At 43.0% G+C, this 25,411-nt stretch overlaps 3 protein-coding genes across 3 annotated transcripts; 2 read left to right on the top strand and 1 right to left on the bottom strand.

Moving 5' to 3' along the window:
* The first annotated feature begins 446 nt into the window (after positions 1–446).
* On the top strand, positions 447–8,055 carry rbfox1l (RNA binding fox-1 homolog 1, like). Its single transcript, XM_079733114.1, has 12 exons — positions 447–547; positions 3,386–3,616; positions 6,044–6,223; positions 6,379–6,432; positions 6,543–6,635; positions 6,718–6,787; positions 6,892–6,951; positions 7,054–7,192; positions 7,301–7,340; positions 7,452–7,519; positions 7,733–7,814; positions 7,946–8,055. The coding sequence occupies exons 1-12, from the start codon at positions 461–463 to the stop codon at positions 7,988–7,990; spliced, it is 1,149 nt and encodes a 382-aa protein (XP_079589240.1). The 5' UTR covers positions 447–460; the 3' UTR covers positions 7,991–8,055.
* Positions 8,056–9,902: 1,847 nt separating this feature from the next.
* leng8 (leukocyte receptor cluster (LRC) member 8) lies at positions 9,903–20,123 on the bottom strand. Its single transcript, XM_079737990.1, has 15 exons — positions 19,806–20,123; positions 19,317–19,449; positions 18,940–19,086; positions 18,701–18,781; positions 17,742–18,252; positions 17,433–17,589; positions 16,190–16,360; positions 15,822–16,088; positions 15,377–15,535; positions 14,998–15,295; positions 14,736–14,837; positions 14,547–14,615; positions 14,344–14,473; positions 14,003–14,210; positions 9,903–13,904 (listed from the first exon to the last, which is right to left on the bottom strand). The coding sequence occupies exons 1-15, from the start codon at positions 19,844–19,846 to the stop codon at positions 13,742–13,744; spliced, it is 2,637 nt and encodes an 878-aa protein (XP_079594116.1). The 5' UTR covers positions 19,847–20,123; the 3' UTR covers positions 9,903–13,741.
* Positions 20,124–21,926: 1,803 nt separating this feature from the next.
* Positions 21,927–25,338, top strand: cdc42ep5 (CDC42 effector protein (Rho GTPase binding) 5). Its single transcript, XM_079753779.1, has 2 exons — positions 21,927–22,059; positions 23,493–25,338. Exon 2 carries the CDS (start codon positions 23,495–23,497, stop codon positions 24,458–24,460), a length of 966 nt encoding a protein of 321 aa, XP_079609905.1. The 5' UTR covers positions 21,927–22,059; positions 23,493–23,494; the 3' UTR covers positions 24,461–25,338.
* The last annotated feature ends 73 nt before the right edge of the window (positions 25,339–25,411 follow it).

The following is a 25,411-nucleotide window of genomic DNA, read 5'->3' as shown; positions in this document are numbered from 1 at the left end:
TACACATTATAATGAATAATCAATCAGACATCTATTTTGGAAATATAATGTAATTTCGTATTTGTGTATAAATAAAAATGCCTTAACTTGCGTGATGGAGTTCGGTAATGTGTCAAACCCAGATAGAAGGACAGAGGGACTATTTATATATTTCTGAAATGGGACCCTGACCATGTGTTTCTGTCTATCAGGCTGGCCAACTGACAGACCCTCAGAAGTTCTCTCAGTTTCCCTTCTGCTCTTCAATAGTCTTTCTCTGCTGGGCAGGATCAGTTCACTTTCAGCTTCTCTTCCCGCTCTCTTTTGGATAACTTTCCTATTTATTTATTGTTTTGTTTTACTTTATTATTTTTTGTGTGGTTGGACTCCTGCATTGCACTGCTTTGTTTCCATCTTCATTTCCCTCTTCCAATCCAATCTCCCCCCTCCGTTCTCGGTCACTGCGGCGGTGTGTAGGGCTATGCTTTCCTCACCTACTGTGATTCTATCGCCTTATGGACTGCCTGTCTACCCACAGTCAGCCTCGTGCTACCCCGGCCTAGTGCAGGTAATGTCTCCCTCTTCATTTGCATATGCATCATGTTTAAATATCCTCTTATTGGTTTCATTTAATTATGATGCATTTGAATACCCAGGGTTTATTGGCCAACCTTACCTGTTTGGGTGTGTTTTAAGACATCCCTGGCTCACAGCACATGCTGCGTGGTCATTTCCTTCATTCATTCAAGTGACTTTTGTGATTAACCCACTCTGAGTAACCACATGAAGGTGTGAAACTTGAGGAGTAAATGTTTGCAAAGAGTCAACATTGAAATGGCGGTAATGAAGTCTTACACAGGCAAGAGTTAGACTAATAACAAGCCCAAAGAGCTGTTGGCAGCTGCTCATAAGTTAGAGGAAACACATAACAAAGTGTATTTCACTGTAGGATATATTAGATGGATAAATTAAGATCCACGTCACTTGCATTATTATTATCAGTATTGTTTTGTGTGTTTTGACAGTGTGTAAGATGCATATGTGTTTTGTCTTGTGTGTTTATGTTTATGTGTGTGTGTGCACTTGTGTTTGCATATACATGTGCGTAAGACATGCCACATCCCAAACCTTCATGTGTCTGGACTCATTTAACCATGTATATCTGTGTCACACAGCCTGTATTTTTAGCCCTTCTCACCAGGCAAGATAATCTCAGGGAGAGTATTTTATCACCAATCTTGTTGGCTCTAGCCGAGGCCACTTATCATAGAGGTGGCCTTCAAGAGGAGTTAGGTTATACCAACAGATATAATACCTTTTCAAGTTTTGTTGTTTTAATCCTTTTAGAATCAAAACGTATACACATTACCATGTCCATTCAGCTGGTAGTTATTTGGTAGTATGTTATGTTGTAGTTATAGATGGTTTATTTCAAGCTGGCTACCGCTTCACATCTGTGTTGTGTGTAAGTAAATCCTCTGACAGCTGTCCCAGCATGCACCTGGCAGAGAGTCGTTGACCTCTGACTAGAAGCTGACAGCTGTAGTGGAGGAGGAGAAGCAGAGAGGCAAAGGAGGAGCAGAAAGGAACAAATGGAGAGGCACATTTACAAAATAAAAAAAACATAGTACCAGTAATAAAGGGGACACGCAGTGAAAGCGTTTTCTGTTCTGTGTTTAAAAGTCTGCGGTGTCTTTTGTGGGAAATTTTAAAAAATAAGATGAAAGGGGTTTCTTCATTTGTTTCATTAGATATGGCTGATCATCCTCCCGTAATCATTCACTTATTTCTGAGCCAATGGTTTAAACACGTCAAATATCAGAGAAGCCAGATGTTGTATCAACTAAATGCACACACCCTCTGTGTTGATGAGTTGGGATTCATTTCCTAGGCACACTATGTGCTGCTAAAGTTACCGCCAAGGCCGTCAAGGGGCTATATTCAGACTCTGTGGAATTTATGAGAGTGTTAATCCAGAAAAGGCCACTGAGAGAGACTAAGACATTCCCCTGCTCAACCATTCCTCTAGATACAGGAAGCTATCTGCTGAAAACATACATTTGAAGGGGGAATGTGTAAGAAGAAAATATCCTTCATATTACAGTTGATGCTGAAGCTAATTACAACCATTGTCGAAAGTATAGCATCTTTCTTAAATGTAGGCATTAAATGACCACTTAGATATACAGACCCTTTCAATATTCAAGTTATGAGGAACGATTTCTTCTACCTTCCATTTTACCCATTACATCTAAGGCAACAGTTTGTTCTAAGTTGTAGTTATAAGAAGGAGCAAATGTTGATGTTGCACTATATGACTCAAACCAGTTCAAGACATCTATGGTTGTTTAATAACTGTGAATGTACATCATAGTCTGATGTATGACCAACTTAAGACAAGGAAAACATGTCTCATGTCAGCAGCTATGTTGTTGTAATACCCCAGACAGCCAGCTACAGCACTGTCAATATTAGATCAACATCAATATAAAGATACGGACCAATTAGCCAGCAATATATGAATGCAATAAGGTCACATTCTATATAGGTTCTATTTGTGATTTTGACAGATTGAATATATAACAACACGCAAATACATATCTTAAAGGTAAAACGTAAAACTACAATGTCATCTGTGATAAACGACACGTGTGTGTGTGTGTGTGTATGTGTGTGTGTGTGTGTGTGTGTGTGTGTGTGTGTGTGTGTGTGTGTGTGTGTGTGTTTGTTTGTGTACTGTAAAGATCGGGGGCTAGGGGAACAAGGTGATTGACAGACACAAGTGACCACAGCTGGCATGATCTTAATGTCTCTCTCTGCGATATGATTGGTCAATGAGTGGCTCGCAAGGGTTAGTGGGCGGTTATCTGGCGTCTAAACACTTTGTTGCAGCTGTTGGAACACGCAACTGAAAACACATCATGCAGTGAAAGGGCAAGACATTTAGTTAGCTATCACCTCTGTAATTATTTAAACACAACTACGCTTTCCTTTAATGTTGTGTTTCTTGATGCCGGTTTAGTTGTTCCCAAGTATTTATCTGTTAATTTCATCTGTTTCAAAATCGTTCGATTTTTGTTTTTTACTAGGAACAGTAGTTTCCAAAAAAAAGAAACACTACTTTTTACTTAATTTTACTTTCATAATTTGGAGATGTGTTGCTCTATTGAATATATAAACCAAATGATTTTTTTTTCCTGCATTTGCTGGACCTATATTGGCTAAATCGACAGATTTGTTATAGACCTCTACTGAAGTCTGAGTGAAGCCATGAATGAACTATGCTTCTCTTTTCACAATGGGCTACTGTTTGTTTGTTTGTCCATTCATAACTGTCTTTACGGTGTTTCTCACCTGCCCTTTGAGGAACCACAGCTAACCATCTGTCTCTCTCTCTATTCCACAGGGGTCCGGCCAGGAGGGTGGCCCAGGCAACGCCGACCCCTCCCTCTCCCAGGTCTATGCCCCGCCTCCCTCATACCCACCTCCAGGCCAGTGTCCGCCCAATGTGGCAGGCAGACTCCCGCCTCTAGACTTTAGCCCCGCCCATGCTGGCGGCGAGTACCAAGAGCACGCCCAGCTCCGAGTGTATCAGGGCCCGCAGCACGAGGGCGCGGACCTGGGACCAAGCAATGTGGTATGGCCAACATGTCGCAACGTGTTCTCCCATTATCACAGCTTTAAGACGATTCAAAGGAACTCAAATGATAGGAGATGTGTATTAAAGGATGAGCCTGGCCGTGGCTGGCCAGGTCTGTCCGTCTATATTTAGGGCCTCATCTTCCCCTCATTCCCATGTAAGGGATCCTGCTGACACTGCGTAGGATAGGACAGCTGCACTGGGATTTGTTATTTGAAAGAAATGACCCCTTTTCCTCCCTTGGTGATACCTGATTCAAAATGAGTGTCTAGGTCAACATTTTGGAGAGTGGAAATTTAGTCATTTGCACTTATTGCATCCTACAAATCCAAAATACTGCATACTTTAGGAGTTCTTCAAAAACAACAACATTAATTCTCCACTATAAACTCACTGAATAGCGTGTATTAGGAGTGCTATTGAATAGAGATGAATATCTTCACCAGTTTGACAGTTTTCTGATGCACTATTCATGATGCTTGCTCGGACGAGGCTGGGGAGCAGTCTGTCCCGGTTGAACCACCTCTCTCTTCTTCTCTCATAACTGGTGTTTTGTGGCACCGTTTATACGTTCTATTACTAGAGCCCCTGACATACAAGGTCCGTCCTGATTTTGGACGGGAAAGTTGAGACGTCGCCATGATGGGGGGTCAAAAGGGGGAGGCTGACCAGATGACGCCCCCCTGTCCCTCAGAAATATCACCCAGGTCCAGAATGCAGTTCTGCATCGTGACTTGACACCACCCAACCCCCAACCCAACCTTCTCTCTCTGTCCACCCTATCACCCCCCCCCCCATCCCAGCCCTCCTCCAGAGCTTGTTTATGTGTGTGTTGTATGTGAGGGTGCGTGGTTCATGCTTTCTACTCTCATGAGCCATGGCTCGGACTGTAGCCACAGTGAATATGGTTGGCTCAAGCTTCCCTGTGTGTGAGAATGTGTCTTCCTGTCAGCCCTCATGTTCCCCCCCTTCCCTTACCATTTATTAATGATGCCCCTTGAACCCTGACCTTTAACCCTTGGCAGCACATGTAGCACCGTGATTCCTGCAGAACGTTAATTCCTCCCTCTCCCTCTGAGGCATTCCTTCTCTCACCCCTTCCTTTACACAGCTTTTGCACAACTTCCTTGTCTTGTTGATATTTTCTCCTCTTTAATCTGTTTTGTTCCCGGCTGCACTGAGGACCTTTCGCACTCTGACCACGAGTCTATCTGCCTTTTCTACTAGTACGCTAATACTGCCATTTCTCCTCTGCACACGGGATTGTCATTTTGATTTATTATTTCAATTTAAAAAACAATTCACCATCTTTTTGCTTTTTTCTGTAACTTCAGTACCTTTCTTCTGTACCTAACAGATGACTAAAACGTATCTCGTTCTTTGCCTTTTCATTTGGACATTTTTGCAGCATTTTTGGAGGCAGGTTTCCCATTGACCCATACGCAAACCAAAAATACACAAACATGCATACAAATACACACACAAAACCACACACACAAACACACACACACACACACACACACACATACACATACACATACACAGACATACACACACAAAAACACACACACACACACATACACACACAACAGCAGCAGCATCGTGGTGCATTGTGAGATGGTGGATGTTTCGATTGGCACACTCCTTTATTTCTGAACTGTTTTGCATGGAGGATTTTTATTACTGTTAATTAGTGATCTCTAGAATATACATCCATCAAACCTTTGTAAAACATGCCAACCCAAGTAAAATTCACACTAAATTGTCTAAATTATACAATAAGCACAGGACACACAGGTAACAATGATATTTGAGTTAACAGTTTCAGTATTAGGATATTTGGGGTAACCCTACCCTATATATTAATATATAGGGTAGGGTAACACTACCCTGTAGATGTATTTTCCCTCTCTAACAGGCATGTGTTAATAGATGCCTGACTTTAACAGAGATCACGCCTCCTCATATCTGCCTGGGATGGCTCACTGGGTGCTGAATGCGTGTTCAACTTTGGTCTTGATCACTTGGCTCTTAGGAGATGATGAATGAGTTTGTCTTATGCAATGATTTGCTCACAACACTGTATAAACTGTACCACACTGTACACAAAAACTAGTGGCGTTTCCTAATCTGATAGTGGACAGGTGATTTGTTGCCTGAACCAAGCTTATCAATAGCATAAGATTTTATTTTTTTTGGAACCTTTTTTTAACTCTTTCTTAATCCTTCCATCTATTCCTCACTCCTCTTGTACCTTTCCCTCTCTCTCTCAATCTCTCTGTCTCTCCCTCACACACACACACACACACACACACACACACACACACACACACACACACACACACACACACACACACACACACACACACACACACACACACACACACACACATTCACATACCAACACACTGTTCACTTCACTAGGAGGATGCCCTGGTCCCCGTGTCCTCGGACTCCCAGGCCCTGAGCGTGGCCCTGTCCTCAGGGGGCGGGGCGGGGAGCGGCAGTGATGATGAAGGCTCCAGTAAGGCCCAGCCCAAACGCCTCCATGTCTCCAACATCCCCTTCCGCTTCCGAGACCCCGACCTGAGACAGATGTTCGGGGTGAGTCACACATTCCTCCAGACCGCAAGCATTGATTGATTGGATTGGATTGATTGGTAGCCAAACACACTCTAAAACTAACCGCGCTGTTTATGTTGTGTTTCTGTGTGTTCACGAATTCAATCATTTAGAGTGTGAATTATTTTTTCATTTAGCAATTTGGCAAGATTCTGGATGTCGAAATCATCTTCAATGAAAGGGGGTCTAAGGTGAGTTATAACACATACATAAAGGCCGAAGCCCTGCCAATGACAAATGACTTCAGGTTTGAGAAGGGCATTTTGTCCTTCTCAAACCTGAAGTCATTTGTCATTGGCAGGGCTTCGGCTTTGTCACGTTTGAGAGTGCAATGGAGGCTGACCGGGCCCGGGAGAAACTGAACGGGACGATAGTGGAAGGAAGGAAGATTGAGGTAAAGACAGAACATACGGCTGCCCTTTCCCTGATTTCCTTTTCCCCCTATCACACTACATTTGGTCCCTGTGTTTCCACAGGTCAACAACGCCACTGCCAGAGTGGTCACTAAGAAGCCCCAGACCCCCGTGGTTAATGAAGAGGTTTCAGGTAAAGGCACCTTTTGTTAACTTTACATGATCCTGGATGGCTTATCAGCTTGAGGTTCTGGTTGCTAGATCAAACTTCACATCACGTTTTATTTTCTTCTGTAGCTGCTGGATGGAAGATCAACCAAGTGATGGGGGCCATGTATGCCCCTGAGCTCTACACTGGTGAGAGAGGGTCCTTGTATCAGTTTAAAATATACAGTAATGATACAATTACTGTATGTAGTATGTACACCTTACTCCTGCTTTCTGTCCCTGTTGGTTTAGTTGCCAGTTTCCCCTACCCTTTAGCAGCCCCTGCCTTAGCCTATCGGGGTTCACCTTTGCGGGGGCGTGGCAGGGCCGTCTACAATACGATTCGCTCTGCTGCTGCGGCGACGCCCACTGCCGTCCCTGGCTACCCTGGGTGAGACTACTTACTAGCTACTTTTTCCACTATTTCAACATTCATGTTTACTGGCAGATAACACCATCAATACCACTTTTCTGATAAATATGTGTTTTCTTTTATTAGAGTTGTATACCAGGAGGGATTGTATGGACCAGAAGTCTACGTAAGTGAACACACCTTTCCTATACTCATTGATATGAAATTGGGGGTTCAAATCGATCAATGTCACTTTGTCTCGTTCTGTTGAAGGTTTATGTTTGGTCTCTCTTATTAGGGGGGCTATCCAGCAGCTTACAGAATGGCCCAATCAGCAGCTGCTGCCACAGCAACCTACAGTGATGGGTGAGGACAGACACCATTCATACTGGACTTGGTCAATACATACACAATACCAAACAATCCATATATACAGAACATAAACAATGAATAGATGTAACCAGTTCCATTCCTAACTATGAATGATAGTGTGAAACCGATACAGTGATACAGTGTAGGTAAGCCCTATATTGAGGTGACTAGGGGTTGGCAACATGTCAACGTACTTTGGTTCCCCAGATATGGACGGGTCTATACCACAGCTGCGGACCCCTATCACCACGCAGTCGGCCCCACCACAACGTATGGAGTTGGAACCATGGTGGGTACCATCTACATGCATTACATTTAATTAATAAACATTTTGTCCCGTGTCCGTGTTAAGCAATGGAAAGCTACAGCGTTTACCACTGTTTAAACACGGCCTGCTCCTCTTCTCTGCTCACGTTTCAGGCCAGTTTGTACAGAGGAGGGTACAACCGCTTCACTCCCTACTAATGGAGCAAGAGGGTTCTCTTCAGTCACTCTGGGATTGGCTGATCCATGGACGCTGCAGGACAGGTTATGAGATCGTACTTGAAGACATCGAGGAGGCATCCTCTCGCTCTATGTCCCTCACAATCGCTCCCTGAGACGCAACAGACTGTGCTTGTAAATACTGTAGCCTTTTTGCTGTTATATGAAGTGAAGAAATGGCAGCAAAACGAAGGATAATACTATTTAATTGATACACTGTTGATATTTTTTATTTAAGATTTGACTGACTTTGTTTTAAGAGTTTTGCTGTTCTGCTTGGCCTTCCATGTGGAGGGTGGGATAGGTAGGTGCCTTGCACTACATTTGGGTCGTTGACTGAGAAGAGACTGATAGAGATTATACAGAGAGCTAAACGATACAAGAAGCTTTTATTGGGTGGGGGGCTGGGTCCATAGCCATAGACTTTACATTGGTCAAACTTGTACACACTTTTTGTGGAAAATTTGATATGACTTGTTTAGATGTGTACGTGTAAAAAGACATGTGTGTTGTGTTTGTGTGAGAAAACGGAGGACATCCGGCCCCATTACCATTGCATTAGTAGACTGATAGACTGCTATGACACTGGGATTTAAAAAAAAAACTAAAGTGTGGCCTTTAGAAATGTGAAAAAGCATATAATATAGATGCACTTGACTGTTTTTTAATTTCTTCTTCTACTTTCTTCTTTCCAACAATCTACCTCTTCTCCTTCACGGTTTCACATGTCAGCATTTTCTGTAAAAAAAATGTCTATCTAAAAATAACTTGGTAATAATATTCGATAATTAGTCTAGGCTTCTTTTTCATTTCACATATCAAAACAGTTTCTCTCCCCATGAATATATTTTGTTCACCACTTTGTTTGATTATATTTTGTCCACCAAATTAGATTGTTTTGCCTGAGTGAAATCTTTTGACCGACGTGCTTTCGTCAAACTTATGGTGTAATATTTTGGGAATGTGCTTGTTGGATGAAAACTAATTTAACAATAACTGAGACCATTATTCAATAGAAAATGCGCCAGAACATTTCATATATAAGACTTAACCACCTCATTCTTCTTGTGACTGGTCTGTGGTCTTTAAATAAAGCCATCTTTGAGTTCATTTCCTCTGTCCTTCATCTTTTGCTCATTTTCTTTTCTTTACTTAGGCCTATCTAATCTTCTCGACATTTTACTGTCTGCTCCTCAGAAGACAAGCAGTCTTTATTCTTTGTGGCTGAAAAATCCTAATACTCAACATGCTTACCATTAACACATTTTCTACTTTCAGTGCTCAGACTTCCCATTTATTAGTTATGAATTGATTTTCATCCCTTAGAATTGTAGTTGTAGTATACCTGGAAGTTGTCTGCTTTTCTTTAACCTCCGACATTTGCTTTTAAATCTTTCTTTCCTTCCTTGATACTATAAACATGTCAATGAATTACTTAAAAGAATAATTGCTGACTTGTCAATATTTAATAGTGATTTTACAATAAAACAATTGGAAATAGTCATCTTTTCTACTTTGCTGAAGATTGTGACTATTCTCCATGAACTAATATCTGCATATGGGTGGAAAATATATTGACTGAACGTTAATCACGTGTGAGCAGGACCCAGCTGCATCATGGCACACGGCAAAAATAACGACCTGAACGATTTAGCCTTTCGAAAATGTATCTGCATAAGTATAGAGATGTGGGTGCAGATTATAAATGTCACCCGGACAAAAGAGTACTAGAGTGGATATTCGGAGTATTAACAATGGCGGGAGCAATAAGTGGTGTATATATATCAGCTTGCTACACCGGAAGCCACACATTGACCTTTGGCCGCCACCCAAGAGTTCAGCCCGTAGGTTCCCACATTCATGACGCCATACATATTTGATTGATTTTATTAGACTTCTCAAAAATCAAGAATATGTACACATATACAAAACGGCAGTATAATATATATCTGTGGAGGATTGAAATTGACGTAAAGGAGGGGGTAGGGGGACATTGCAATAATCCTTGAGCTTGGATATTAGTTAGCCACAGCATTAACGGATTGCAGACACAATACAATACTTACTACTGAGTGGCAAGTTGCACTCAAAGAATGGCACTAACATACTCAACACAAAAAAACTGGAGTGTGTGGTTAGAGAGAGAGAACACTTGGTTAGCAAATTGATGAAAGGAGAGAATGAGAGGGGGGGGGGCATGCAAGTAAAATTTGAGTAGAGTGGACAAGGTGCAAAAGACAAAGTTTTAAATAGTCAGAAGCTGATGGAGAGAGATGAATTGTGCACGTACGAAGGAGGGGGAAAACAAGGGAATCACAACCAACCAAAAACATGAATTGATAACGGGAGGACACACAAATTGAATTAAGAGGCGGGTCACTGATGGATTTTGGAGCATCAGTTTAACACACCTGTGTAAGAGACATACAGTGTTGAACCTGGAGTCTTAGGCTTACATCAAGCCAGTGAAAAGGCGCAAACAAACGGCTGTAAACCAACATACATCTTAGGTTTTCTAGTTGGGCAATAAACATTGTTTTCTGTATGTCCAGATCGATTTTGCGGTTCTACTCTGTTCTATAGTGAAAGTTAAGCTAATTCCTATATATCTAAATACAAAACCGAAACTGAAATGAGCTACAATCTTAACTGCAAAAAAAAAATTGAATGTAATATAGACATTTACGGTCTTTTCACAAATCATAAATGCATCTGGACAAACAGAGCACTACAAGAATGTTGTAATTGTTGTTCAAAAACAAAAGAAATGTGAGCAAGTAAACTGATGCGGGTTAATGGACGTTTCTTTGAAATTCACAAACGCAACCATGTTGTGCATCAGAGACATTTCAGCATGTGGGCCTCCCATGTGTATTTGAACAGGCCGTTTGGCTCGAACTTGAGTCGATCAAACCAAGAGTTGGATTGCTCACAATTCTCTCTCTCCGGTTGCTTGCTTCAGGAGGCCGAGGTCGGTGTTGCCCCCACACACATGACTCCGTTAGCTCCTGCAATGCAGTACTAAAAACAGACAAGTAAGAAGGCTTGCAGCATGTTAGACAAGACAGTGAATAGCAACAAGAGGGTGGGGAAAATCTAAACAAGCATATTCAACAAATATGTAGGAAAACAAACATTCCTTTTGATCGTAAATGTTATGATTTGGTATTAAATATCCATTTCTTATGAACTAAGTTTAACCTCAGACAGATTAGCTGTTAGCTGTTTAGCTTAGCAATATCCCCACTACAAAATCACCAAAACAGTTCATATTTCAAAAATATTAACCATTTTGGGAACCCGAGGATGTTTAACAAACCAAATATTTGTCATAACTCACACAACAAAAAATAAACTAAAAACAAAATCAACCAAATCTCAAATTCTATACAGTGATAAACAAGCCATAATATAGACCGAAACCATTATCTGACAAAGATTTGGTTTAGAAAACTGCCCCCTTGGTCAACCACTACTACGAGAAGTAATAGACGTTGTAGAAGTACTACCATTAGTAATAGATATGTCAATATGTTTTATGGATTTAATAGTAAAAACAATGTCCAACGAGAGCCTCCAATGTATCCTAATTGCATTGACGATAATGCTAGTCAATTTCATTAACAAAGCAATGCCACCTATAAAAGGGAATCAATATCCTGAATTCAGCTGTACATATTTACATAAATTGTTGAAAAATAATTGAGCCAACAGAAAGGTCACACCTCAGTGTGAACATAGCTAGACCAACTAAAACAAAACTGAAATATACATATTCACAAAAATAAACTGCAAGTTTATACTCCACTGGATGCCTACAACAGCCATTTACTTGCTCAAATGACCGCACACTCAAAATCATTTCTCAGATGAGCAGTGTAAGTGTTTTTTTTTTTTATCTGTGTTGTGGGGAGACTTGCTGCCTGGCTCTGGTCTGCCCATCCCTGCCGTTGGGAGAACATTGTGCATGCCTTCTGCGTTATTTTAAATAAGATTACTGCCAACCAATACAGGAACAGGCAATATATTGAGGATAGAAATACTTAGTATTCATGCCGGAACAAATCCCTTTGTGATTTAAGGAATGGACATGTCCCGGCGTTGACAATTTATGGCTCCTAGCTGGAAGGTTATTCTTTTCATGATTTTTCCCTCTACTTGCTACCACTCCCTCCACAGAACCCTCTTTATTGCAAGTTGATTTTTGTCTTTGAGTTATTTTTACCCTATCAAGTAGGTCATATTATATAGCAGCATATGTCATCTTCTCTAAACCTTTACCACTTATGGAAGATGTTTAAAAAAATAATTTGTTGAATGCATTTAACTAAACATCTAGAACACTAGGCTAGGGAACCAACCATCTGTCTTTAACTGTTACCTCCCTGTTGCCATTCCCAAAACTGCCACTTGCCATCTCTTACCAGCCACTCATGCAAACTGCCTGCTTTAACCGGATCAAGGTGTAGTATACAAACCATCACGTCCATCCTGGGAGCGTTGCCACGGCTGATGTTGAATTGGTCAGAGCTACGTCAGCGCCGTACTTTGAGGTAGAGGCTCGTCTGCGGCCAAGCCACTGTTGATACGATGGGCAGTGACATTGCCATTTACTTTGTGTACTGTCCAAGGCAAAGGTGACAGGCTTACTCCGGATTCTCTAGTGCTGACCGCACGGCTCCACCTCACCATGGTGGCACAGATGGATTTCCTCCGCCTGCAGGTGATGGCATACTGGGGTAATGAGTTGGATTTCCTCGTTACCGGGAAGGGGAGGTAGCCCTGGCTGGCAGTGGCCATACAGATTATTAAAGTCATTGGCAATCTTGGGATATATCATGGCAGCGTGCCATTCACAGGGGCATGGATGAACTAATGGTGGCCAATCCTATGGGAGCTTCAGGACTGTGGTTAGCCAGGTAAGACCATGTTGAATTCTACTTATTAAATCAGGAACAGGACCTAGAACTACTCCATTTCATTAGTCCATTTCATTCAGGCGGGTGTGGTTGGTTGATAGGATTGACAGCCAATCGCATTGACAGCCAATCGCAGATACTTCAGGATAATTGAAGGGCAGGGGTGAGGGGACAGGACATACAAACCAGCTCCTCTTCTTCAGCGTTGCTGGGATCTCCACGTTACTTTGGCTTACAGTCTTTAAAACACAACACGTTGTCTTCAATCCCCCGGGCGTTGCCCCAAGGGCTGAAAGCTTGATGGGGGACTTGGAAGAAGACATTTTGCTTTTTGAGAAGAAACCACTTGAGTCTTCAGGACTTGGGAGCTGTTGACTTGAGGAAGGAAACACACAACAGAACACTGTTAGCTTTACATCCGAGGGTGCTAATGGGGTGAGGGCCTGGGAGGGGGGGGGCTTCACTGACTCTGCTAGGCATTTTTGGGCTTGATCACTAAACTGGTGTCTGGAACTTGGATCTAGTTTGAATTGTTAAGTAATAGGCTGTTTATGTAAATGTTGGTGGCTGTTAAATGTATGTCCTGTGTTTGAAGTGTCAGTGGCTCAGCTTGTCTCAGTGGTAAGGTTTTAGTCTGCGAGCAGGACCCCTTCTCTACGAACATGCAGCTGCTCTGCCTGGCTTCAGCCGCTACGTGTCATCCACTAGCTGAGGTGTTCAGAGTGCAGTACATACGGACATATGGTTCCCTGTCCATCCCTATGCATCTCATTTTAGAGCTCTTCCCCTAACCTCGCTTAACCCCTTCCCTCTCTCAAGAAGCTGCCACAGCTGCTGAGCTGGCTTTGCAGTCTATTTTGCTGGGGTCAGAAGGGTAGTAGGTGACCCCTAACCCTGCAAGATAAGCCAAACAGGTGTCTAAACAAGTGAACCCCAGAGCGGATTGCACATTCTGGACCGGCAGGTCGGGTCTAAAGCTGTGGAAAGAGAGAGAAACAGAGAGGGACAGTTAGCATTTAAAACAGCAAAACAAGTCATGAGTCAGCCATCAACCTACATCAGGAAATTAACTCACGTTTTGAGCATGGCCCGTAATGCAATCTTTCTCTCTCTGTCAAGAAACTTATCAATGAGGTAAGAAGCCATGCGTGGGGCACACAGGTAGAGCTTAAAGAAGCGGTTATAGTTGCCCAGGGCCCAGGCAGCCCGGAGGGAGAGAGCATGAGATACACAGCTATCCTCCCGCAGGGCCGGGGTCAGGTATACCAGCTCAGTGGTCAGATCTACAACATCAACCAGACAGACACAAAAATGACTAACACAGGTGGATCGTGTACCCAAGAACTGTCCCAATACAATAATTGTACAATGTTCAATACGTTCAGATAATACACAGATTACCAAATGTGGACTCACCCCCAGAGTTTTTGGTGAAAATGTAATAAAGCAATCGGTAGGCTGTAAACTCCCCAAGGTTTTCCGAAGGATTGTCCTTGTAGAGGGCTTTAAGCTGCGTCTGGCACTGGTTGAACTCCTCATGGTCGCCCTGTAAGACATCCCAGTCAATCCCCGTCGCTCATCGTACCAACCACCCATACATCAAATATTATCTGACAAACCTTTTCCAGAGCAATGCGAGCGTGACACTCGTACACCTCCACAGTGAACTCTGTACGGACTCCTTGGACCTGCAGGGTTCAACCAAAACCCCAGTGAGATGTTGGACTTGAGTACTGTGCATTATCGCTCAAGAGAAACTGCCACTGAAGTGCAAGAATGTTAATTAGAGGGGCCAAGCCAACACTAACCGTGAGGTCCTGTCGTATGGACTTCATCTGTTCACATGCATAGGTGTAATCATGGTGCGTCTTCCAGTGAAGCTTCACCGCCTGGATGGATTTTCTCAGTACCTGGTGAGGAAAGATCCAGAAAGAAAAGACACGCACAAAAAATAACGTTTACTCTATGGTTTCTCAAAATTAAGAAAAGATAGATTTTTCTTATGAGCAGATCAAGATTATGGAAACATTGATATTGCTAAAAAAATAATAATGAAGCCTAATCACTCACATGCACAGGGCGCACAGTGGCGGGGTCTGGGGCACAGGTGAGTCTCAAGTAGATCTTAGTGATGTCCTGGCAGGTTCCTACAATAGGACAGTCCTCCCAACTGAGGCCCTCCTGGGTGCCGTTGGGCAGGTCCAGGGAGTTGATGGAGAGAACCAGGGGCTCTGAGCGCAACTGCTTGTGAAAGCGTTGTGCTCTGCTCTGCTTCTTGGCCTCCCTCATAGGGTCATGAAAGTCCAGGCCGGCGTTGCCCCCTTTCCTCTTCTTTCCACCGACACCAGCGTTGCCGTCATCAGCGTTTCTGCCAAGGCCCAGGAGAGGTTAGCGTTTGCTATACTGACACTTGACATGCTTGAGCAAGGGTGATCTTGACATAAGTTACCTCCTTCCTCTATTGGCCTTTCCTCTCCCACGTCCTCTCTCTCCGCCTCCACGGCCTCGCTCTCTGTCACCGCCACGACCCCGGCCTCCTTTTTGCCGCCGAGACAGCTGAGGTCGGAGGTCACTTGAAATACTGCTGTCAGACTGGGAGCCGGAATCACTATGGAAATAAAGACAGCATATTAGGAAAACGCATTTCCTTACTTCTTATTTTTATTTATCATATGCCATTCATAAATTAGTGACAGTGCGGTGCTATATACAAACACACGGCTCACAACATTTAAATGGCTGCATTTCATTTCTGCAGTCAGCCCGGTCAGTTTCAACCAGCAGCGCCAGACTCGTCCGCTCTTCAACAACAACGACATCAGCAGCAGCAGCTGTAATAGGCTACGCTAGCTGAAGGGTGAACCACATGAGCAGGGAGCCTAAACAGGCTTTACCTGCGTCTGTGTCTCTGGCTGCGGTCCCGGTGGCGGCTGTGGGACGGTGACGGTGAGCGAGACGAAGAGCGGGAGGAGCTTGATGATGGGCTCCGCTGGGAGAAAACGTTGCGGTAGTGCCCAAGCCTGTGTCCTCCTCCTCCTCCACCACCTCCTCCTCCTCCTCGACCCCGAGCAACCGTCGGAGTGCTTCCACCGCGGCTTATAGCGCTGTCCAAAGTCCTCTGTGATGGTACGGCTTCCCAGCGAGACTGCTTGGCTTTCAGTCTGAGGGGAAGATCAAATGTATACTATAAAAACACATTGAAACTAGCCTTTTGTATTGCAGAGTCACTTTGAGTGGCCACTATTTATTTACATTCACTTACTCAGGCAAGGCCTCACGGTTCCAGTCAATGGTATACGCTGAGCCATCCTTCAACCGGTCCTGCAGCACTTCTTTGAGCACCTTCTCAGTGCGATCCTTGTCGTCTTCAGTCTCACAGGCTGTGAAACAGCGCTGCACATATTCCTTCATAGCCTGAGGCCAGTCCTGGGGCCTAAGAGTAAAGCTCAGTCAGGACACAACGATCAATCAAGAGTAATAGAACAGCAATTCATCCAGTTGTTCTGCTGCACCACTGCTGGCAACACTGCAACCGGCCGTGCATCCAGTCTCAAACAAAACGCACATTTTTTAAGATTAAATTCAAAATGCTTACCGTATTTCCCGCACTATAACGCGCACCGGATTATAAGGCGCACCTTCAATGAATGACCTATTTTAGAACTTTTTTCATAAATAGGGCGCACCGGATTATAAAGCGCATAGCATAGAAGATACTGCAGTCAAACGTTTGACTGGGGATGCGTTATGCATCCACTAGATGGAGCTGTGCTAATTGTATAGCTCGTCACGCGCAACGCAACTGTGAGGACGAGTTGCTGCATTTAGCAGATATAAAACTGGAACCTTTATGACAAAAAAGTATAACACAATTACGCAGTTCCAAACCTTAGATTTTTAAAATATCTTGCAAACGTGAATGATACAAAGTAGAGCATCGCACCCTCGAATCTTGTAGTGTGGCCAGTCTTCCGCCCGATTTCCTGGCTCTGTGATCGTATAGTGTGACCTTCCGTGAGTAAGCGCAGTAAAATGCTGTGTGCACTGACTACGATAGCCGTAATGCTGCAAGCGGTGTGGCTTTATCGTAGTCGTAGTGAAACATTTTATTATTATTATTAAATTGTTTTTATTGGTTTTTCATACTGAAACATTTTGACAGAGCGCCGTTTACAACCAGTATGGATCAACCAATTAACCAATTGATCCATATATAAGGCGCTCCGGATTATAAGGCGCACTGTTGTTTTTTGAGAAAATTACCGGCTTTTAAGTGCGCCTTATAGTGCGGAAAATACGGTATTCTTCTAAAATGTTATTGCTATGCCCCTGTCTGCTGCCATTTAATTTGGACTTCATGCCACCAGAGCTTTGCAGGATCCACCTCTCTGCCAGAACGCCCCAACAGCGCAGAGCACGACACCACCGTTTACACGCACAGGTCCCTGAGTCGCACCTCAGAACCGCTGGTGGTTCTGAGGTGCAGGAAACAGCCGGGGTCTTACCTCATCGGAGCTGCTCCAGAAGCAGTGTTGGCACCAGCCGGGGAGCCGGGGGAAAGGTTTAACCCAGACGGCTGCTCAACCGGGGGGAGGTTTGGACCGGTCATGACATAAGGCCTCTTGGGAATATTGAATTTCACAGCACCCGCTGCCGGAGACTCTATAGGGCACACAAAACACGGGTGAATGAAGTTGGAAACTATGAAATGTCCACCCTCTAAGCGTTCTATGTTCTGAGGAAACAGACCATGTGGAACATACACCACAAACAGTCACATACAACCCAACCAGTGTAACATATGTGTAACTCACGCTTCATGCGGTGCCAGAGTTGTTGTCCAACCGGTTTCTGATTGTTTTTATTTTTGTTGACATCTCCTCCTCTTCCAAGGCCTTGTCCATACTGGCCCTGTTGTTGTTGTTGTTGATGCTGCTGATGTTGCTGATGTGGCTGCGGCTGCTGCTGCTGCTGTTGTTGTTGATGCTGATGTTGCTGCTGATTCTGAGAGTTATTCTGAGTAGCTTGGTAGGGGTTCTGGGCATGGAAGCCCTGGCCATAGTTGGATCTTCCCTGGTTGTGATTGTACGCACGCATATGGTTGGGGTCAACTGATTGGTAAGGCATTGAGTTGGGGCCGTTGTAGGCGCTTTGTGCTGGGGCAGGAGGGTACTGGGAGTTGGGAAGGGGCGGTATGGATGGAGGTAGAGGTGGTTTTTCCAAGTTGGTAGGACTAGGAGGAGGCTGTGGGATTGAAGGGGCTGGGGGCTGGGCCTGAGGGGGGTAGTTGGATGACTGATCATCAAGTCCAGGCACAGGTGGAGGCTGTTGAGAAAAACAGGAAGTTTCATATTATTCACTATAAGTCATTTGATTTCTTAGAAGGATACTTGAAATTGTGGCAAGCCGGCTCCGGACAAGCGCCAAAGGTGGCCGTGTGGGAGCAGGGGCAGACGAGTGGGGCGATCTATCGGCTGTCTGGCCAGCCCTACATTGGTTAGGATTAACTCCTTGGACACATTGAGGGATTTTCCGTTGCTATTGTGTACCACCTGAGGGGACTAGTGTACGGAACTTTACCAGAGGTTTCTTTGTGGCAGAGGATCCTAAACCCTTTTTTGTTTTTTCTTTCCCTTGGCAGAGCCCAGGGCTTGTTGAATTTTGTTATTAAAATGGCCGCTTAAGCTTAAATAGACCCTTGACTTGTGTTCACCGGGAAAACGCGAGCCACACACGGAGCCGGGTCAACACATAATATAAACCCATTGTGTACCTGTCCATTAGGAGCAGAGGGTGCTGGGTAACCTGGACCTGGAGGAGCACTGTACTGGTTTGGTGTGTAGGTAGAGCCATACTGGGAATTCAAAAACACACCCTGTTAGTGAACATAGGGCAAAACACTGGCCAAAACATCAAAACAAAAAATACTTTTGTTTCTTTAGGAAAAACAATATTTGAATCTTGAGAAGATATTTCAAGAACAAAATAATCCCCAGAAAGGTCTATACTTACTGGACTCATTGGGTAGTAATAGTTATAGGGATATGTGTATCCTGCTGGATACTGCTGTTGCTGATTTTGCTGGTACCATGGAAAGTACTGCTGCTGCTGCTGTTGTATGGTTGACGAGTCTGGCGCTGATGGCTGAAACTGACTGGCCTGGAATGCACACAAAATGCAACCGTTACCAATTTGTGAAAGTCATAACTTACAATAGAGACAATAGCTCTGAAAGAAAATACCTGTATATAAACGTATAACGAGAGAACCTAACACCATATCAATTAACCGGAAACATTCAAATACCATTGTCCAATGATTTAAAGATGTCCTGCATGATGAGCATACACAAAATCAACACGTCAGGTCATTAACTCATCACACTTTACCTCCGCTGGCGTTCGGTTAGCTGGTGGAGCTTTGTTGGAGCCCTGGCTCTTGGTGATGGAGGCAAGAGCCTGTCTTGCCTTCTCCCACTCTGGGTTCTCATGAGCCTGGCCATCCGGGGAAGCTCCGTACGACCTGCCCAACACAACATAACGTCACATGTACATCAGTCTGGCATGTTTAACGGAATAACCTGACATAAACACCATTACCCAGATCCATTACAATATATATATTCCTTAGGGTTTACGTTAGGTTTTTGGTTTCCTGATAACAAAAATAGCCATAGTCCATATTTCGCCATGATGGCTGCTTAGCGTTTAGCTGAAACAAATAGCCGTTAGCTAGCCATTAGCTGGTCATTTGCGTCGCATTAGAGGCGACAGGCCACTTTTAAAAAATGTGTTGAAAAAAAATATGCCCTTTGATTTTCATTAATTGACTGACATTAGTGCCATTGTATTTAGCTACAATTTATACATGTTACACACCAGTTAGTCGCGGGAGTTGCTTGCGTCGCCTTGGCCGCCATTTCGCCAACCCTGGCTAAGTGGCTAGCAGGAAGCGATGCTAGCGTTAGCTCTATAGTTTAGCCACCGTAGGACCGAAAGGTAAACAAGATGAAGGCGACCAGACAGCTCTCCCGCAGTCGACAGAGAGAGAACCGAACTATGTGTCAAATACAGGTACGCATATCCTGATAGATGGTAATCAATGTACGCTCGGTTAAAATATAAATATCTACAACGCAATGGGATTATTATCCATTTCAGGAGTACCACTTCGTCCGATCAACTGCCTGGGACACACAAAATGGTGGTTGAGGAAAAAACTTAATGCAGTGACGTTTCTGTTCGTTACTCGTGTGCCTCGGCCAGTGTTGCCAGATTGGGCCATATTTCCCAACCAATCTGGCCCAATCTGGCAACACTGCCCACAGTGGACGCTTTGGGAGACGGATGTAGACACACAATGACCATATTTGTGACAGTTTGTAATACAGATACAGAAACGGATGACTATGTTGATCCCATACGAAATTATTTGTAATAGCTGATCAGCTCAAGCCAAAAATATCAAAGGATATGTTTTCTATTCTAATAGAATAGAATCAACACAACTAAATATTCAAATTAATTAATTCAGGTTAAATATGCATCTAACCAACAACATAATATAATAAAATATGCTCGAATGTAACATTTCAATAGCGTAGGAATGTAGGCCTATCTGAACTAAATAAAGTAAAAGTGAGTCCAAAGTAAGGTAAATAAAACGGCCTTCTAGCAGCCGTTGTAGGTTGTGGATGTTTAAATAGAGTATAATGGCTGATGGTCTCCTAATAAGAGCTAATAATCATTCATACATAATGCCTGATTGGCCGCCAGTCTTGTGTGTGTGTGTGTGTGTGTGTGTGTGTGTGTGTGTGTGTGTGTGTGTGTGTGTGTGTGTGTGTGTGGTGTAATACTGTTGCACCATAAATGTCATGCTAAATAGAGCCACAACCACATTTCATTATGAATAATGAATGTTATTTATATACCTATTCAATAGATTTTTCTGTAGTTTCCCGAAAACTGACGGTTATGTTGATATGGGCATATTATGCCCCAGTAGGCTAATTACCAAGATATCAATTTGCAATGATCCAGTGTTTTTATTTCCCAGTTGAACTCATTTATACCCATCTTTGTAAAGATGGAATTATAACCCAGTATCAATTCCCTTATTCAGCCTGGAATCTATATTATACTTTATGTTGAGCATATCCTATACCTTTTTCATTTTCAGAATTGAGGCTACATTTATTCATAGTCTATTTCATGTTAAGCATCTTTTGAAATTAATGCTTCATTTTGCTTATTTTAAGGTGTTCAATATCGGGCTTACTATTGGAGATGGAGCCTACTAGTCTTGGACACTATTATGATGTGTAAACGTGTATGCATACATCCTCAACGTACAATCTTTTATGAAACACTCTCAATGATCAAATATCCTCATGCTGAGTTTTGGAGGCACCATCACAGAAATATGTTATGTTTGAATGACAATATCCCTTAAACAATGAGTCACTTCCCTCAACCATTGTACAAATCCCTAGGGCCGAAGAGTGGTTCGGCGTTTGGAGTTATTTATCTTGGAGGAAGTTGAACAAAGAGGCAGCAGGAGTGAACAGTACAATCCCTACAAGCTAGCTACACATTGAGAAGTCCCGGTTCTATTCTGCTCACGCTAAAAGCCCCAAAGCAGACGAAATACCCAATGCTGTTATTTGCAGCGTGTAACATTAAGTTTTATTATGAATGGTTATTCCGGGTCGACACGTTGCATGTACCACTCTGTGATGCAACAAACGTGGCTTGCTCGTTTACACATTTAACAGCCGGACTATGACTATTAGAATACAGATTGTGTCAGTCGTTTTTAAATAAAAATGTATATACATCCTAATGTATTATTTACCCTGGGGAGGCATAACTCCATGATCATAAAATATTTCGCACCATTTACTGAACCTCACAGTAGACACACTCACGATAGCTGCCATCGATAAGTCATTCCTAAATATCGCTGGCGTCACTTCCTCAACCAATGCCCATCCCTTAGGAAAAAAAATCACACAGGCGAACGACGGCAAGAAAAATAGCCAGGGAAAAGTGGTGAGGGAAGCAGCAGCAGAGCGCCAGATGTAACTTTTGGATTCCGCGAAGGGAGCAAGTCTGATACCAAAGTATACTGAAGGTAGAGTACGCTTTCTATAGTAGTGAACAAAAGTTACTAAAGAACTTTGACTTTGTTAACCTTCACTTACTCAATGTGTGGCTTTCGTTTTTCTTTTTCTGATTGAAGTTTTGATATATATTCATGTAAGCCTGCTTTAATAAAGGAATTAATATTTTTTAAGTCCTATAATGAATTTCGGAATGTGGGGCGGGGTGGGGATGGATTTTTTGACCTACCTACACACTTTTGGGTGGCTTATACTTCATAAACAAATTGTTATGTAGGTAACATCCTTTATAATGTCTACAACAAAATACCATAGTAAAGACAAATACACACACTACTATTAAAATATTATTGAAAGTCTCTTTTATGGTTTTTAACTTAGTGAAAATGAATTACTTCCGTTAGTAAATGTTGCAATTATAATTACCCTGGCAATTAAAACCACTGAAATGAAAACTGACACGCGCTTTGTCAACCACTATGAAAGGAAATATAAATCACAGAGTTGATTAATAAGGATGTTAACATTTATACTCCATTAAAATAATCGCCCCCATTCCCATCTCACCATTATAAACATAGCATTTTCACTAGTGGGGATTAGTGGATTAGTACTGCTGTTAATTTGGTCTTTAGAATAGATACTTGTCTTTTTGTTTTCCTTCTCTTGTGCCCTCAGGGTTGCTTCAAGTATGAGGTATGTACTTGTGATGCTTGCGTGTGTTTCGCATACAAGTCCAAGCATGGACTGCATGGCAGCAGATCCGAGGAAATTCATTGGTTTCTCACTTGCACAACACTGTTCTTCCATGACAAGACCCACGGAAAGCAATATATTAATGTCAGACATTATAACCCCGGCCAAACCCCTGGATCTGATCTCAGGGACTTTGAAATGATATTTTAAGGTGACTTAATTTTGCAACAGAAATGTGTTCTTCATGCAATCAAAACAAACCCTTGGAAGATGGACGCATACAGCCTTTGCACAGATGAGTAGAGTAGAGAGTATATATTTCTTATCCCCACTGGGGCATTTCAAAATCAATGTGCAACTTTGATTCAATCTAATGATAAGGGAATAAGTATCAGCATCAAATGCCAATGCCAATTAAACGGAAAGATATATATATAACTCAACCTGTTAAACATAACTGGCCGCAGCTCATGACCAGATTCATTTGGGTACACAAAAAAAAATCGGATTTATCTTTTATTTCAGATTTATCTGTAAAGATACAGTACGTGTGTGCATTATTTCTTGTATTTATTTAGATTCCTTAGCATATGTTGTTCATAACGCTTAGTGTGTTTATTATAAATGTTCATCTTAGAACTTGAAAGCAGAGTATTGAATGTGTGAGAGCTTTTGGTGTTACGCTTACAGTACACATCTCTTTGTGTATTGGCCACTCAGGTGTGTCTCTCCCTTCCTCTCTCTACAGCCATGCCACTCCACAAGTCCTCCCGGGCTCCTCGCCTGGAACGTACCATGATCTCGGCTCCGCTTGATGACTTCCGTCACACCATGCACATCGGGAGAGGAGGCGATGCCTTTGGTGACACCTCCTTCCTGTCTACACACGGACCCGGTAACAACAACACCACCACCACCAGCAGCAGCAGCAGCTCCGACCTTGGCGTTTCAGGGAACATGACGGCTGTGGACTCCAAGATACCAAATATCAACCAGGGCGAGAATTCAACAGATGGCATGGAAGCCTCAGAGTACAACGATCTCTCCAGGGATCACTCGGAGTCGGTGTCTTCATTCACCTTGGACCTGGACTTGGGTCCCTCGATCATGGGGGACGTCCTGGGAGTGATGGACGGGCTGGGTCTGGACTCCAATGAGGAGGATGTGTTCAGTCCCAGCAACAATACGTCGTTATCAGAGCTGAAGTCGGGACGAGGGGTGTGCGAGGACCTGTCGGTGTGCGCACTGAACGAGGTCAACGGAGAGGAGCTTGTTGGATCGGAGGAGAAGCAGACGAGAGATATCGGAGCTGGCTCTCAAGCAGATGGGAATTGGAGTAAAACGAAGGGGCTGCGACCAAAGGTGAGGTTTAGCGACAAGAGAGAGGAGATCATTCGCCATGCGTCTGAGGAGGAAGAGGGTCAAGGGTTTACCTTTCAAGAAGAAGAAGGTGAGCTGGGCCCTCAGACCCCAACTAAAGGGGAGAAGGGAGCAAACGTGGGGAGTGCAGGAGAGGCAGAGTGGACCACACGCAGGGCAGACGTGCCACCCAGCCCTGCCTCTTCACACGGCTCAGACAACAATGAATCAAGCCCCTTACATTGCAGAAGGGTTGAAACCAGCAATTTTGGTACTGACTCTGATGAGGAGGAGGTGGGGGATTGCGGAAGAGGCTATACGTTTGAAGATGAGTTTGATGATGAAATTGGTCTATAGGAGACAACTGGAGGATTATGAATTGTTTCAATTCAAGATGAAACATAATCATGTCATTATTCCGGTGTCCCAAAAAGGGGATACAAACACAAACTGACTATGTATATTTTATGACGAGATAGGCCAAGGCTGAATTCAGGTTGGACAGTTGAATCACTTAAGTTTAACAACTGGAAAACTGACTCATGTTATATGTGCCTTTAAAGACGTTCAAACTGTTACAATCTGCCCAAACATATACTATTGCTTTGGTTGTTATCAATAAAAGGCTTATAGCACTTTGATAATGTTGAAACCTGAATGCTTTATGGTAGAAAGTGGAAATTTGCCAACTGTGATGTATTCTGTGTCATTGAAAGGCTATTTTGAAAAAAGTAGTCTAAAGTTGTTTTAGTTTTATACAAAAGTGCCTTAATAGGATACATTATTCTGTATTCATGTCTTATAAACATATTGTTTTTTCCATCCTGCATGTTTTCATTTACAATCGGTTATATACCTTGACGTTGCATAATCTATAATCAAAATGTTCTGAAACCAAAATTGTTAAGGAAATACTTCTCCATTTATCAATAATAACTGAAGTACATACAACGTTAATATCTGCTGACCAAACGTAGCTTATTTTAATAGTCTTAATCGGCAGTTTCAAATGATTGTATAATACCATTGGCCAACATATCAAATGGTTAATATTTCTCTTTCCTGACCTTTGGGATATGCAGTGGGACGATCTAACGGCTATGACCTGTCTGTGTTTGTAGCTTGTCGTTCCAGAATGTGATGGGCCTGCATACTTTTACATGCCAATGTAATGCATCTATTAAAGTGTTTACAAATGCTGTTAATGGGAGATCTTAATAAAAAACTCATTTGTTTATGTCGGGCCAATGACTAACTAGAACCCGTTTCTCTGGTGAAGACCTTGTTCACACTGCTGGATTTAATAAA

This window comes from Pollachius pollachius (genome assembly GCF_949987615.1).
Source record: "Pollachius pollachius genome assembly, chromosome: 1".
Classification (NCBI taxonomy): Eukaryota; Metazoa; Chordata; class Actinopteri; order Gadiformes; family Gadidae; genus Pollachius; species Pollachius pollachius.
The sequence above is the reverse complement of the archived record's forward strand: the minus strand, read 5'-3'. Positions and strand labels throughout refer to the sequence as shown.

Coding starts and splice junctions, on each gene's coding strand:
- rbfox1l (XM_079733114.1), top strand. CDS start 461: ATGCTTTCCTCACCTACTGTGATTCTATCGCCTTATGGACTGCCTGTC. Junction 6,224..6,378: donor ACCTGAGACAGATGTTCGGG/GTGAGTCACACA, acceptor TTTTTCATTTAG/CAATTTGGCAAGATTCTGGA. Junction 6,952..7,053: donor TGCCCCTGAGCTCTACACTG/GTGAGAGAGGGT, acceptor CTGTTGGTTTAG/TTGCCAGTTTCCCCTACCCT.
- leng8 (XM_079737990.1), bottom strand. CDS start 19,846: ATGGCGGCCAAGGCGACGCAAGCAACTCCCGCGACTAACTG. Junction 14,616..14,735: donor CCATACGACAGGACCTCACG/GTTAGTGTTGGC, acceptor TGAACCCTGCAG/GTCCAAGGAGTCCGTACAGA. Junction 13,905..14,002: donor TTACGGGCCATGCTCAAAAC/GTGAGTTAATTT, acceptor CTCTTTCCACAG/CTTTAGACCCGACCTGCCGG.
- cdc42ep5 (XM_079753779.1), top strand. CDS start 23,495: ATGCCACTCCACAAGTCCTCCCGGGCTCCTCGCCTGGAACGTACCATG.